Consider the following 16,238-nt stretch of genomic DNA (forward strand, 5'->3'; position numbering starts at 1 on the left):
TCAAATCCTGCCCAGATTGGGTTTGCAGTCCTGATGATGTTTTCCCCAGAATGCCATGCATGGATTTCCTCCCACGTCTAAATCTTTACATTTCTACACAGCCTTCTCGCACTACGTTTCTTCAAGCTTTCGAGCTACTGTGCCCCTTTCATTATCAGAAGGAATTAAAATAAAATAAATCCACTGAAATAAATCATGAAGTGTGAACTTACATCCAGCAGGGAAGAGGCTGTCCAATGGAATGGGTTTGGTTACCATGGTATCCTGATGAGGTGTACTGGTCCAATGCTTGCTCACTTTGGTCATGTCGACAGTGGCTGTGTGAGAAATGACAAAGGAAAGGTTTTCATAAAAATCAAAGATGCAACCAGTGCAAATAAGAAGACACATACTCCAAATGATATGATGTCATAAACACTGTATGTTTGGTGCTTGTTTGGAGACCTAACAACCATCAACTGTTTGCTAGGGTTTCAGGTAACAGGGAATGAACAATACCAAGGGAATGCTGTGTCACATTCATCCCTGGAAGACTTGTGATGGACTCATGATGACTTGTAATGACTTCTGATGACTTCTGATGATTTCTGATCCAGCACAAGTACCTCGCCTAAAACAATGAAGCAAGATGGGCTGACAGACAGACCAACAAACCGATAACATGAGTCTCAACGCTAGGGACTTACTATTCCAGTACGGCGTGCAGTCGGGCATTGGCTGGAAGTCCACACGCCTCTCGGTTCCCTCAATCTTGACGCCGTTCTTGTCCACGCAGTAGACCTCGCGGCTGAGCGGCTGGTGCTGCATGGTATTGAAGGTTCCGTTGCGATGGCATGAGGGATAGAACACGCCTGGGACCATGGTGGCAATCTGCTGCTGACGTATACAGGAAGTCACGTCTGGGAAAATCATGGTCAAAGAATGGTTGTGGTCAGATCACACAAAGCAAAAGGCGGGGTGTCACACATCAATTATATTTGTTGGCAAAATTGTGCATTTGTCGGCAAAAAAGTTGAATGAAAAGCGCCATCTATTGCTGGATAGTGTCCAATATCGTCTACTTTGAGCAGCACCCCCATACAGTATCCAGCTTCCATCCAATTTTGCAATGGCCAGGTGACTGGAAAACAATTCCTGACTACGTTCCAGAATGGAGGGTCCGTCGGCAAATTCCTTGTCACACCCCTCCATTTGAATTGGTCTAGCCACGCCCCTGTAGAAGACAACCCTAATCCTTTCTGATCCGTAATGGGCAGGGTTTAGCCCATTTATTGGCGTTAATGGGATAACCCTTTGGGATAAGATGCAATTTAAAGAAAGTCAAATTCACAATTCATAGAGAGTCAATGCCTCCGTGTGAATCAAATATATCTCATTTCTACTTCAGAAGAAGACCTACTTGTTTTGAAGACTCTTGGCTTGGTAGTGCGTGTGTATTGTCGTCCGACCATGTGTCTTGGGTGATCGATCTCGGTCAGTTTGGGTTCCCATCCGGAGTGGGTCAGGGAGACATCAGGATGGATCATGACTGTAGTGGTGTTGGTTGGAGTCACGACATCTGTAGACGTAAACCAAAACAATGAACGAATGCAATGGGCTCTGCGCACAAGTACCCCCTCAACGGTTAGACAGAGAGAGTTGGGGGAGACCATTGGGAGGACATTCCATTGCATGCCTGATGTTTACCTAAGGATACCACAAGTGTGTACATACAATAGCAGACTCCAACCACTATGTGCACAAAGTGTGTCCCTCACACTGGAGATGTTGACAGTTGTCAAAAAATGCCATAAACTCTTTCATGAACAGAGTCTGTATTGTGCAAATTGTACACAACGGAAGTAACAATTAAACAAAATTGCAAATAGTGCATAGTTCCTGTACAGCCCCAAACAGCCCTGCCTGTTACTCCCTACACCACTTAACCCATCCCAATAATGTGTGTTGTTAAAGATTCATCAGGAATGACTAAAAAGGCAATCCAATTGTATACAATGTAATACAACTGTATACAATGTAATACAATTGTATACAATGTAATACAATTTTATAAAATGTATTAAAATTTGTAATGGGTTAAAACGAGCTTTTAATCATTTCTATGTAACAGTGTGAATACATTTGAATTAATCTTCTTAATTTCTTTTTACCGAAGACACTGCTGTAGTCATTGCAGTTTACACCAGCATACCCTACACGGCGCATAGTCTCTGGGATGATAGCACCTGTGACGTCAACGCAGAAGCAGAGATCGGTATTACTGGGGCACTGCTCGGGGCTAAACCGACCATCTTCCTGGCAGGATGGACGGTAGACACTGGACACAAACTGAGAGATCAGACGCTGGAGCTTGCAGCGTGGGGTCTCTGAAATCAATAAATAAGGGGATTTTAAGAAAGAGAAATACAGCATGCCTATCTTGCTGGATAGACATCAAATAGCCATGGTAACTGAATGCTCAAGTTAGCGATTACGTTTTCAGAGACACACCCGTAGTTTCACACAAATAGTGATCAAGAAGCGTGTTTTTGAAAAACAGAATTAATAGATAATGACAAAAGTATAGTATACGATTTAATAAAAAGTGCACGGCCTAGACAGGTTTATGTACCTATAAGTAGTCCTAGGCCAAATAAATTGGCGTAATTATTTGTTCAAACAATAAGAGCACTTCATTTTTTGTTTGGCTGGAATATTTATTTGTTGGCCATTTTCTTTTCCTGGCATTTTCTGTGTCTGGTACTCACTGTGGATCATGTCCTTGACTGGGTAGGTCTGCAGGGTGTATGGTTCATTATCAGGGTCCATCTTGTTGGTGTAAGGCTTGATATCCTCGTGAACATCTGAAAGAAAATTGCTAAAAATTAATATTAAGTTTTCTTGGTTTTGTTCTCAGGATTCTTTCAATTTGTTGTCTCATGTCTGGTATGTTAATATATGACTTGTTTTATCTTTTTTTTTAAAGACCATCAAAAAAGCTAGATAGGTGAATTGACTGTGTTCATTATGAATTAAATTTTGTTGACAGACTGGTCACTGTAACTGGTCACTGGTAACAGGCCATGAACAATGGCAAAGGAATGCATTTTTCACAGATTGTTTGGAAATTGGACTTGATGGCCTTTGATGACTTGTGATTATCTTGCGATGACCAGTGATGACTTATAAATGACTTATAATTAACTTATGATGGCTTGTGAACAATTGTGATGACTTGTGATGACTTGTGATGACTTGTGATGACTGGTGATGACTTGTGATTGACTTGTGATGACTCGTGATGACTTGTGATGAGGTATGATGCCTTGTGATTGACCTGTGATGAGGTATAATGTCTTGTGATTGACCTGTGATGACTTGTGATTGACTTGTGATGACAAAAATTCTGATGACTTGTGAGGACATATAATGTCTTGTGATTGACTTGTGATGAATTGTGGTGACTTGTGGTGTTTTTTCATCAAAAGATGATTCATTTTGACTTGTTTTTCCTTGTTGTGACTCGGGTTACTTGTGAAGATTTCTGATGGTCTGTGATAACTTGTGATTGGCTTATCGTTGATTTGTGATGTCTTTTTATTGACTTGTGATTGACTTGTGATTTACTTGTGATAATCTTGCGATTATGATTTCTTGTAAAGTGTTATATTATATGATGACTTGTAATTGCTTGTGATAACTTATGATGGCTTATGATGACTTATGATGACTTATGACAACTCTGATGTTCTCACAGTGGCTGTAGCTGGCACAATCCATGAAGCTAGACTTGCTGATGGTCTGCTCCAACACTACGCCGTTAACGTCAACGCAGAAACGGATGTTAAGCATCCGATTGATCTGGAGGGGCTGGTATCGACCAGTCTCGTCACATTCTGGCACGAAGGGAAGCTTGTAGAGTTCAGCGTTGTCTCTCTCCTGCCTGCATGGGGTCTTGAGCTCTGGGGGAAGCAAACAAGAGAGAGATGTGATCATGGAGATATATTTAATTACAAGGCACTGGATGCGTGGAGTGAAGCTTAGATACATCCATGTTGGAGCTGGGCTAATGGACTGATCCGTTATGCCCTGCCTGCTGCACACAAGAGCAACAAAAGGTATGCCGCTCCCATATTGCCAGAAATATGTTGGGCAAACTTCGATCCAGCTGCCACCCCTCCTTTCCCCAACGAACACTTCAAACTCCCACAAATTCTCAAACAACCAATCATACAATGTTAAGCTTTGACCTACCAGTGGTGGTTGAAACAGGAATGTCATCTGAAAGTAAAATGTAAACAAAATCAAGTCTTAGTCAATACATACATCAACTTTGACTGAAGAAAAGTGTGGTGGTTCTAGTTGAACTTTATTGCTGATTATTACTAAACAAGAAGAATTTGAGAAGTTCGTACATAAGCAGTGCAGAAATTATCCTTAAATCTTTTAATTTATATGCAAGTATTCTCTTAAGATTTCAACTTCAGGTCTAAGAACTACAAAAGTTGCTGATTGATATGATATGAGTAACTGACCTCCAACCACCACCCACTCAAATTTCCACCCCACCCTCTTTGCTCACCTCTAGCCACATCACAGTTAGGCCGTCCCTGGCTGACATGCAGCACGGTACCCGGGATAGTGGTACCCTCCTGGGTGACACAGTAGCACACCCCAGTGTGGGGGTCACACTGCAGAGGGGCAAAGTCCCCATTGGGCAGGCACTTGGGGGTGTTGTACCCAGTCAGGCGGGTAGTGGTGTCCTGGGTGGTCTCAATGCAGGGGAAGTTACCTAGGTCACCAAAGAGAGGTTACAAAACGGTCAAAGGTTATATTGGTAATCAAGCCTAACCCACCAAGTTTTGGAAGATTTTGTAGGATTGAGGAAGGTAGAGCTGAGCTACTTTGACTTCACATGGGACTTGTTGTCCCCTGAATGTTAAAGTGCAAAGAATGTAGCTTTGGATTCCTACAAAGTGGTAGATTTTGAAAGGTTGGGGACAGTGTGTCTAGAAGACAGGTTAATCAACATTAGATTGAACAGCCTAAAACCAGACTCTAGCAGCCAGATAGTAACAACATCTAATGAAGGGCAGCGATGTTGCTTGAAACGTCGAGCAAAACAAGTAAGCTTGATTGTGTAAAAATAACGTGTTTCCTTCCCATTATACGTAATTTATAATCAGATGAAACTAATCAAGGATATAAGTGTCTAAGTGAAACAAGTTAACAACCTGTTAACTACAATGAGATTTGCTTTTGGGTTATGAGGAGCTTGAGATACATATTGGGTACTACTTACCAGTCTGTGTGCTGGGCATGGTGAAATGCAGGGGATTGGTGATACCTGGGTGATAGAACACAGACAGTGAGAATTAACAGGTGTTTCACATGCAGGTATTGACCTTTTGCATTCAGAAGCCATCTTTAAGGTTTGTATTCATAACAATGAAAGAACAAGAGGTCTTCTAATGCACATCATTGTGAAACAAGAGCAAGCACCTCAAATATGGCCGCTACACAAAGGGTATATGAGTAATTGTACCACAATAATAAGAAATTATAACAAAAATATATAGACCCCTTGCACAGAGCACCCTCACTGTGAACAAGTTGTGCTACTTAAATTCAGAGACAATGAAAATAGAAAGCGTCTACTCATGCCCATCACAGAGGAATGAAGACCTGAGGGTGCTGTGCAATGGATCTATTGCCATATTGGCAGCACGTATGAATATTGCATTATAATATTCAAACATTGAATGATTTGCATTGACAGAGAGGTTCTGCTAACCGATGGTGTAAGGCGAGCAGTTTGGTGAGCCGGTACCCTGCCTGACACTGGTTCCCGGTATGACGTGACCCAGGGTGGTAACACAGAAGCACACGCCATGGAGCGGGTTGCATTGGATCGGGCTGAAGGTGCCATCACTGTTGCAGACTGGGCGGTACTGACGATCGAAAGACGTGGAGGTGGTTGCGAAACGACGTTGCTCATCAAAGCAGACGCCTAGGGAAAAATGATCAAAATGAACTTTAGTGTTAGCATGTGTTTAAGAAGTAGAGAAGAGCAAGAACATGTCTTCCTTTATGAGACTTTCTGAAGACTTAAAGATGCAATCCTTTTCAAGTTTCACCCGAAAACCATACATGTTTATCTTTCAATTGCTATTTTCCTAGCAATATAAAAGTTATTCAGTTTTGAGTGAGATCCACCAACGTTTAGAATGATTTCTTTCCACAATTTGAATTATTTGCTGCCGACAATAATGTGTCTCTCGCAGGGCGGGTTCATTTGTGCACAAAATGAAAGCCATCTTCAGAGGGTAATGGACGCCCAAAATTGCAATAAAGTAGATTTTTCTTTAAAACAAAACATACAAAAAATGTTAGAAGAATGAAACCCATCTTTAAATCCTAGTTATGTCCTGTAATTAACAGGTGTATTCAGAGCCAGCTCAATCAAAGATTAACTTACCGGTGTTGCTCTCGCAGGGCTTAGTGGTACATGTCAGGTTGCCGCCATTGCACAAGCTGTAAAATAACAAGCAGAAATTGACGCATCTTTGCTTCTTTTGGATAAATGTTGAAGAAAGTATGTGTTCAGGAATGTGCAACAACTCCCTTACAATTCTCGATATGAAGATGTGTATGCAAACTATGACCGGAGTAAACGTTGCTTTGTGATGGTCAAAGCCAAATGCCACGTCCCCTATTTCACCATTTTTTCCCCCTTTTATCTGTGCTTGAGTATTTCTTGTTTGTTTGTTTGTTTGTTTGTTTGTTTGTTTGTTTAAAGTAATTTTTCATTTGACAGATATTCTGCAAGAATCAACAGCATTGCCAACTTTTTGGATTCAAATCCTGAAGGGGCAAAATTGGATTTTCTGAGTGTGAACTGTGAAAGCAAACGAGGAAAATCTGAGCACTCTTCCTTTCAACCTTTTCCAATCCCACATAATAAAATAAAAAGACTAATAGACTTCAACTGTAAAAAGTGAAAATATCTTGGGACTCCTACATATCCCTTGATGTGAAAAATATTTCAAGGAAATGTTGAGTATTTCCAGGACTGCTGAACACTGTAAAGCTATCTGTACTTACCAGACGTTGCATCCCCGTCGGATGGTCTGGCCACTCTTGACCAGTGAAGTGGTCACTTCGTCCACACAGGTGGAGTTGGGGTAAGTCTCGGGGGAACAGAAGCGACGAGTGCACAGCCACTTGCCGTCAAAACACTTGCTGCAAATACAAACGTTTGTGAGTTTCAGAAACGTTTTTTTTTACAGCAGATTAAGAAGAATCAAGTTAATGGATTGCCTTTAAAGTACGGCTTGGTCAAAATTAGGGGAGATGCATTTAAGACTTGGATACTACTATTCTTTTCATAGGAATTTTTAAGAAGGAGTATGAAATAAAAAGAAATAAAGTTAGCTATTAAACAGGGATTCCACTCCGTGCCCCAGACTCCAGAATTTTGGTCCTGATTTCATAAAAACTGATATAGCAATGGCCAGCTTGGCATTCAGGAAGTATCTCAATGCTCTCAATGAGGCATGCGTGATAATATCACAGGTTCGTTGGCCAAATACAGGAATCACTGACTGAACTGAACTATAAAAAACCCAGCCTGAACCTGCATTCTTGGTGACAACCGTCAATAACGAGGAAAATGAACTATAATGAGCAGAGTACCCACCATGCATTGCAGTCCTGGCCGATAGTGGCACCGTGGGGGTAGGGCAGGCCGGTGGGTGTGGTACACACCTTCTTAGTGGACAGGGTAGTATCGGTGTCTAGAGATGTCCCCTCCTCACACGGGTCACGTGTGCACTCCCACTTGCCTTGAGTACACACACTAAAAGTCACCAAAATATAATCATTATAATGGGTATCTATATAGGGCTTTTCACAAATATCAAAATGCTTTACATTATATTTATTATAACCCCTGCTCAGGGAACATATAGGCATTCCCAAGACCATCTCAGTTCCCTCAGGAGTTTGATGCTCCCATTTAGGTGCATATGTGTGACAATATATTGATTTATAATGATCACCAACATTAACAACACCAAAAAATTTGGGCATGCAAATTGCTCTTTTAATCACAATAACCATACATGTACTGCAAACACCCCTCCACAACTCCACACTGTCCCTCAGCGACATCCGTGAAAACTGCAAATAACTCACCAGACGTTGCAGTCTCTCTTGACGATCTCCCCGTCGTCATGGCGATTGTTGGTCTCGGGATTGACACACCGTAGGAAGTATTCCATCCTGTTAGTCTTGTCAGGGCAGATAGTCTGAGTGCAGTCCCATTTGCTGTTCTTGCAGATGCTGATCAGGACCAAAAAAAATTGAAGAAAAAACAAATTAAGTTAAAGAAGGACAAAAGCACACCATTACAATTCTTTTACAATATCATTGGTAAATGTTTCAATAATGGGTTTTGGCCTTAACTAACAGACCTCATAAATGCTTTAATTGTGCTGCAACAGAGGTCTTCAACAAAATTCAATAGCACTTATTTAGGTGGGAATCGAACCCACACCCGCCAGCTTACAGGTAAAGATGTCTTCTCAATCACATTTCAGCTGTTTAACAGTACTGGGAAATCTTCAGACTGGGAAATCTTCAGACAGCTGCGCCGCCTCTTAGACCGTACTTTAAGAAAATCTCGTAGTGAACATCTGCTGGATTTAGGTGAAAACTTGACATCAAACAACACCAAGCCCTTTTGGAGATACATTAAAAGTCTCAGGCAAAGCTCAACTGGTGTCTCAACACTCAACACTGCTAATGGTATTGCTACAACACCCATTGACAAAGCAAATGCCTTAAACAGTCATTTTCAGTCTATCTTTACTAAGGAAAACTGTGACAACATCCCAAACCTTGACAGTCCGAAGTTTCAACAAATGTCTTCTATTACCATCACAACTGCGGGCATCAAAAAGCTATTGAAAGAGTTAAAACCACAGAAAGCACCAGGCCCTGATGGCATCCTTCCAACGATCCTGAAGGAATGTGCTGACAGTGTTGCTCCACTCCTACAACAAATTTTCCAGAAATCCATTGATACCGGGGAGCTGCCAGACGACTGGCTCAGGGCTAACGTCTCACCTATCTTCAAAAAAGGAAACCGTTCAGATCCATCAAATTACAGGCCAATTTCACTGACATCCATCCCTTGCAAGTTGCTTGAACATATTATCCACTCTAACATCATGTGTCACCTTGATCAGTACAACGTTCTCAACAATGAACAGCATGGGTTCCGCAAAGGCCGATCGTGTGAAACCCAACTCACCCTGACCGTAAACGACCTCGCTAAAATCCTAGATAACCAAGGGCAAGCCGATGTAATCATCATGGATTTCAGCAAAGCGTTTGACCTAGTTCCACATCAGAGATTATTGTCAAAGCTGAAACATGTTGGGATCTCTGGCTCTCTACTCCACTGGATCAACACTTTCCTTACAAAAAGATCTCAACAAGTAGTCTTAGAGGGCAGTTCATCTAGTTCAATAGCTGTGACATCAGGAGTGCCCCAGGGCACTGTGCTTGGACCGCTACTCTTCATCTTGTATCTCAACGACCTTCCGGAAGGAATCTCATCTCAAGTGAGACTTCTGGCAGATGACTGCATATTATACCGTGAAGTTCAAACTCCAGAAGACAACAAGAAACTACAAAACGACATCGATACCCTTTGTAACTGGGAGTCCAAGTGGCAGATGCGATTTAACGTCACCAAATGTTACGCCATGCACATGACCCACAAAAGGAAACCTCTTCTGTCATCTTACAAGATAAACGGCAATTCTCTCCAAACAGTCACAAATCACACCTACCTGGGAGTAGAATTAAACAACAAACTGAACTGGGCCGAACACATAAGTAACTCTACTACTAAAGCAAACAAAGTTCTTGGACTGTTGCGCAGGAATCTGTTCAGCTGCTCCACCAAAGTTAAAGAAACTGCATATAAGACCCTGGTCAGACACAAGTTAGAATATTGCGCCAGCATATGGGATCCATACCATCAGGACCACAAAAATAAACTTGAAGCTGTCCAACGCAGAGCGGCCAGGTTCGTCTGTAAGGACTTCAGGCGCACAAGTAGTGTCTCATCCATGATCACCCACCTCGGATGGAAATCATTGGAGGAACGCAGAATCATATCCAGACTAACCTTGCTCTACAAATCCATTCACCACAAAATCGCAATTGATGTTGATCAGTACCAAGTTGATTCCAAACGGGACAAAATGTCAACTAGAAAATCATCTTCATTATCCTTTGTTCACCCTACATCTAAGAAGGACTGCTACAGATACTCTTTCGTACCAAGAACAACAGCTCAGTGGAACCTACTTCCTCCAGAAGTCAGGGAAGCTACTTCAGTGGAGTCCTTTAAGTCAAGACTCCATGAGATGCAGTTGTCTTCAACACTAAGGGGGCCTACTAACAAAATTGTTTAGGGATGCTGCTAGCCACCACGCGCCTGCAACCGTATATCCCATAGTGGAGTTTGCTTGCAGTACGCTACAGATACAGATACAAATATATAAACAAAAGCTGAAGAGCATTTCATGGTGGAAATGTGTTAACACTTGCCGATGTACAGAAACGATTAATGTTGCTTCCTTGTGTTGAGCAAAGTTAGCCACTGACATTAGCATGCTAATAACTACGCTTACTGCTTACTGTCCAGATGAACTGGACATAGTTAGCAGAAAATAGATTGCTTATTTGAATTAGGCACATATCTAATGATTTAGACAGGAGATGAACTTGTTACATCCCAACTATAGCATCGCCCCAACTATGACTGGGACTTTCCCAACTACGGTTAGGATTGTTGGCGACTGTCCCAACTATGGTTTTTGACTGTCCAACAGTTATAGTTGGGGTGTAACAAACTCACCATGTGTTGCAATCTTTCTTCGCTGTCTGTCCATGGAAGAAGATGAAGTGATTGTCGATCCGGCAGTAGTCATCTGAACCACAAAATCAAAGAATACGGCTAAGAATTTGAACTAAATTACAAGTCGCTCAGTCAACTAGACCAATTATAAGTAACAGCGGATGAACAATAACAGAGGAATGCTCACAGTTTCGTCAAATATCTTGTAACTTGACCAAAAGCCCACCAGGTTTTTCTTTCTAAAATTACATATTTTCAGGCAATTTATGGCAGGAAAGCAGCCCAATTTGTTTCCATAAGATTTTATGGAACAGAAAATTTCAAACTATATGATTGAGTTGCAATCAGGAGAATTCAATTTCAATTGCCATGAACTCTCTACAATAATGAATGACGTGGTAAAGACTGACCATCAGGGGGCGCTACACAGGTCGGGTCATCAATGTCGACACAGGACCAGCCGTTAGTCATGTCACAGGTACTGTAAGGAAACCACAAGCAGGAAATAAGGTAAGAAAGTAGCAATACAAGTCTGCTCTGTAGGAATGAACATGTACACCATACTTACATGGGCAGTGGGTGGAACTATTTATATCTGTTTTGTTTTGTAATGATCAACTTCTGAGGATAATTTCTTGATACAATAATCAAAAAGCAAACAAATGTGGAGCCATAGGGTGCTCCTGATGCTGGAACTCTTGTATGCGGCTACACAACACAATGTACTATAAACAAAGTATCCCCCTCCTACAAACTAACATTTGCCCCGCCCCTTTGCTTACCACATCTTACAATCCAGGGTCGTGGTGTCACCGTGATTGAAGACAGTCTCACCCACAATGCATTGGCCAGTCTGTACGCCTACCCAAACAAAAAATTAAAAATGACAACAGTACTATCAGGAGTGAACTGAGGAAATTAAACATACAAAATATATATTTAGCTGATCCACAGAGCTATACAGGTTTTATGTATGGTACATGTATGTATTTACCTAGCTAAGGTAATAAATAATTTTGTGAGTTTTGTTTTTGTCTCTCACCTCAAACTTACAAACTTACCAGATGGAAGCCACGAGAACTGAGGTGCTGGGGTCGTGGAAATGGGAGCTACGGGAAGAAGGGACAAATTGAACATCAGAAGATAATATTACTATATTCTATTCTTTGACACTTGATAACAACTTTTAATTTATGATGCGAAGGTATCCATGCCTCTGAATGCTGCCCATTTTGCCTTCCATATTTTTAGAGAGTACAGTTCATACTTTTTCCAACAGCATCAATAATAAGGTCATGGTAAAACAAAAGCAAAAAGGATTCAAGCACAATCAATTATGCTACATGAGTCTTTAAGACCAGTCGCGAAGAAGGAATTTAAAAAATACGTGCTCTCAGAAAATTGCAGCCACTTACTATCACAGTAATCTTCATCCCTGTGACATTCCCAACGTCCATCCAACTGACACTCACTGAAAAGAACAATTGAATCATAAGAACAACAACAATAAATAAGTGAATTGTTTTGACTGTTCCTGAGAACACTACATACATCATGTACTAAGCAAATCTCATTTTACACACTGATCTTACGTTACAGATTTCTGTTGGAGGGTAAATGACACAATTTTAATTAACGTGACATACAGTGTCAACTTATATTGGCCAATGACTTTGGCAATACAATACCAAAACTTTACAAAAAGTCAGTCATTTTAATTGTCCAAATTACAAATTGAAAAGTTTTGATCACAAAATGCCCTTCTTCCAATTTGCATCAACAGGAGAAAAAAACAACTTTGATTATGAAGTAGGACAGAAGTCTGAATGTAGCAACAGCACAAACAGATGATAATTTTGCTGACAAACAAAAATAAGCATGCTATTGTGGTGAGGGACTAGTTTTTGTCAGATAGCCAGTTGTTGTCTGGTATTCGGTTTTATGACTGGTACCAGGTTGACTGGTAACCAGAGTTTGGCTGGTCAACAGTTTTTTTGACCGTTCACCTGTTTAAGAGTGGTAACCATGTCTTGTGAGCACACTGTGACTTGTAAGTTTTTGTTTTTTGGGGCTGGTAGCGAGGCTTTCATTGTTGTTGCAAGTAAACGATTTTATCCAATAAGAAAGGAAACATACCACGCTGAGCAATCACCCTCCTTCACAACCTCTCTGGCACTGTACTCCAGCGTCTTCTGGATGCAAGTGAAGCCAGTCTTGGTCGCTGCAAGAACAGTAACAAATATCATGAGAGTCTTGACAGAGTCGTCTTAATGGCAGGCAAGCAAACTAGATGCTAGAAATGTTATCCAATGCAAGACAAAATGCTCCCCCCATCCTCATGTGTGTCATGAATTCCCATACACAGTACCCTATTTCCTCATCAATAATTGCAACTATTTTAGGTAAAGAAACTCATGGACACAAAAGGTCACGAGGTCAACTCACCCACATCCTTAACCGGACACAGGATCCTGACCCGGTAGTCCAGGCAGTGCGTGTCAGGACTAGGCTGCTCGTCATTCCGGCATTTCAGGCCCAAGCGGCGGTCACATGTCAGTACTTGGCCCAAAACGGTGTGATCGATGCCTTCTTCAGTCTGACACTCAATGTCCTCAGGGACGCTGTTCTTACATACATCCAGCCTGTCAAGAAATGTGGATACCAGTCAAGGAACATCCAAACACAGAGATCAATGAAATTACAGAACCTATGTCATTGCGTGTCCTCATTTCTTGCGGTCATGTCTCCAGTCAACTACACCAGCCACCCTTTAACTGATGGTTTTCATAAAGAGTAACTTACACTGCACGGATGTGATACAATGTCTCAAAATCACCGATGATGTTTTCCCGGTCCAAATTCACCCAATCGCTCCATCGGTATTCCTTCTTCAAAGCTGAAAAAAAGGACAAAACAAAACAAAAAGTACAGCACAACTTAAAGGCACGTAGGAACGTTAGTAATTACCCGTAATTTTAAACCAACAGAATGAGAAAATCAATGCTCAAAGTGCAGATAGGGTATGGTCCCAAATATCCTGTGCAATTAGTACAGCAGAAATGGCTTAAATCAAAAGAAAACAATTATTAAAGGAGGTTCTAAAAAAGTGCGCCCACAGGCACACTTAGGTTCAATACTTCAAACGAATAAAGGCACGAAGACTAAGTGATCCTGTGTACCTTTAAGCTGGTGCTACAAAGGGAATCAAATGTAGTCACAACTACATGTATGCCTATTGATGGAAAGTTTGTACTGGTGTACATTTCAAAGATGTTCTGTCTCTGTTCAATTTCGAACTTTTAGTTTCATAAAAAAAACTTACTACTGCAAGTATCCCCAGTGTATGCCTTGGTGCATACGCAATGGTCCGGTGCAGCGCACGTTCCTCCGTTCTGGCATGGTGAGTTGCACACAGCTGTAGAGTGAACCCAAACAAATTGTAAAATTTAAAAAAGTCAGAGGGGCCTCAGATAAGCTGTCTGAATCTCTTTGCGTTTTTTTAATACTTGTATTTTGTAAATTGAACGAATATTTTGACAAAAATGACTACTTTAAAGTACATTGGGCTGAAAAGCTCAAGCGCCAGTAGTGTAATCCAGAGGTCACTGGTTCAAAATCTGCCCCTGTCAATTTCTCTTAGATTTTATGATTTTTCTAATAAATAATACTTGTTCAATGTTTTTTAATTTAAATGTACTCAAGGCCCCCCCCCCCCCCCCAGTATAACAGTTCATTGGAAAACTGATGGGGCTACCGTAGTAAAATAATATAAATAAATGAATAAATGAATCAAGAAATCAGCACGTACGTGTAGGGCAGCCATCCTCGACGCGACCAGTGTAGCCCTCACAGCAAAGCTGCACGGGACTAAAAGGAATAAAGGACTTTTTTTTTAAACCACAGTCTTTGCCAGCTTAATATCATTTAAGATTATTTCTTTGAAAGTTAAAGTGGTATTAAACTTGGGTATTTAAACCCCTCCGTTCTTACAAAAACGATTGCTTAAGGGGTGTCCAACCCAACATGGTCTTTGGAATGTGGAACTTTGAATCTTAGAGCGAGATCTGGCAAACAATAGATCAACCATTAGGCCCCATTCACTACACAAACCTATGTGCAACAATGTGTGGCAACAACACGTGCGCCTCTCCCATATCACACTGTATGTTTCAGCCGCACGGGTCATACGCATGGGAACTCATGTCAGACTTTGTGCACACATGACGGACATTAATCACAGCTGTGATTGGTCAACATATCAAGGGGCGGGGCTTAATGGATTAGTCTATTGTTGTTCAGAGTAAAGATGATGTGAAAGGGCAGAAATAGGCTTTATGAAGGAAGTTACGCGTATGATTTCAAATCAGTATAAGGTCATGCAATCCTCTTAGTAAAGTATAAATTTAACTCGAGTACTTACTTGCCATCCCAATCAGCGTCCCAGCACACCCTGTAAATGATAACGGATAAGGAAGTCACCAAATTAATTCATTATTCTCCTTTGTGTTTAGGTTTCAACTATAGTTGGGTTCAGACATGCGTAGCTTGCAGCTATCATAGAGGGCATCTTTTAATTTAATTCAGTAACAACAAACACACAAAAGGTTCACTTATAAATGCATATCCCAGCAAAACACAGGCATTGCCCTCTAAGATGGCTGCCACTTATAAGGTCTATTGAGACTAGAGCCAAATTGATGGACTGCTACAACGTTGTACAAGTACCAATAGATTGCCTCTGTATACATTACAGAGTTCAAGTGGCAACATGTTGGACAGAAAGTGAAAAAATTACATTTTCGACAACTGTTGTGGTTCAGAAGGCAGAAGCACAGATTTGTAAATTTGTACAGAATTTTGGGAAGAAACTGTGATTTTATTACGGTACCATTTTGGGAAGCAACAAGGTTATTTTGCATTCTTGCGATCTCCATTTTTGTGTTTTGTCATTGTCTCCTTTATTTTAGCCCCCAAAATTCCTTCAAATAATCATAACCTTGCTCTCTTTACATGACATTTCTTTTGATTTTCAACATTGTCTGCTAAATTACGTTATTAGCCAAGGAAAAAAAGAGGTTCTCTGATTGGTGCGCTCTTCGGCAGATCCTCGCATGCAATTTTTTCCCCGCATATGATGCGGCCATAACACAGGTACGGTGCCCTTTACGTGTGTACATTAATAAAGGAATGGGGTTCTATTTTTGGTCAGGAACCAGACTAAATTACTCCGTGCAGCTAGGTTAGTATCAAGTGTTAGGTCAAGGTTCGAGATGTCTAAAAACTGACGGTGGTGAGTTAAAAGCTCAGATTTTTTTCCAAAAAA

At 41.1% G+C, this 16,238-nt stretch overlaps 1 protein-coding gene across 1 annotated transcript in view; it reads right to left on the reverse strand.

The window, feature by feature from the left end:
* LOC119737586 (kielin/chordin-like protein) overlaps positions 1-16,238 on the reverse strand; it is a 33,205-nt gene that overhangs the window by 13,507 nt on the left and 3,460 nt on the right. The window contains exons 2-26 of the mRNA XM_038212038.1: positions 15,336-15,365; positions 14,724-14,782; positions 14,238-14,330; positions 13,718-13,811; positions 13,361-13,557; positions 13,052-13,136; positions 12,331-12,386; positions 11,977-12,024; positions 11,698-11,776; positions 11,326-11,396; positions 10,916-10,988; positions 8,176-8,322; positions 7,679-7,837; positions 7,084-7,221; positions 6,458-6,513; positions 5,774-5,989; positions 5,282-5,326; positions 4,562-4,771; positions 4,234-4,260; positions 3,735-3,941; positions 2,748-2,843; positions 2,151-2,366; positions 1,400-1,558; positions 687-899; positions 213-317 (exon numbers count right to left, since the gene is read on the reverse strand). Coding sequence (XP_038067966.1) covers positions 213-317; positions 687-899; positions 1,400-1,558; positions 2,151-2,366; positions 2,748-2,843; positions 3,735-3,941; positions 4,234-4,260; positions 4,562-4,771; positions 5,282-5,326; positions 5,774-5,989; positions 6,458-6,513; positions 7,084-7,221; positions 7,679-7,837; positions 8,176-8,322; positions 10,916-10,988; positions 11,326-11,396; positions 11,698-11,776; positions 11,977-12,024; positions 12,331-12,386; positions 13,052-13,136; positions 13,361-13,557; positions 13,718-13,811; positions 14,238-14,330; positions 14,724-14,782; positions 15,336-15,365 — 2,879 coding nt within the window. The remainder of the gene's footprint in view (positions 1-212; positions 318-686; positions 900-1,399; positions 1,559-2,150; positions 2,367-2,747; positions 2,844-3,734; positions 3,942-4,233; positions 4,261-4,561; positions 4,772-5,281; positions 5,327-5,773; positions 5,990-6,457; positions 6,514-7,083; positions 7,222-7,678; positions 7,838-8,175; positions 8,323-10,915; positions 10,989-11,325; positions 11,397-11,697; positions 11,777-11,976; positions 12,025-12,330; positions 12,387-13,051; positions 13,137-13,360; positions 13,558-13,717; positions 13,812-14,237; positions 14,331-14,723; positions 14,783-15,335; positions 15,366-16,238) is intronic.

The sequence above is a fragment of the Patiria miniata genome, unplaced genomic scaffold, assembly GCF_015706575.1.
Source record: "Patiria miniata isolate m_02_andy unplaced genomic scaffold, ASM1570657v1 HiC_scaffold_3, whole genome shotgun sequence".
Classification (NCBI taxonomy): domain Eukaryota; kingdom Metazoa; phylum Echinodermata; class Asteroidea; order Valvatida; family Asterinidae; genus Patiria; species Patiria miniata.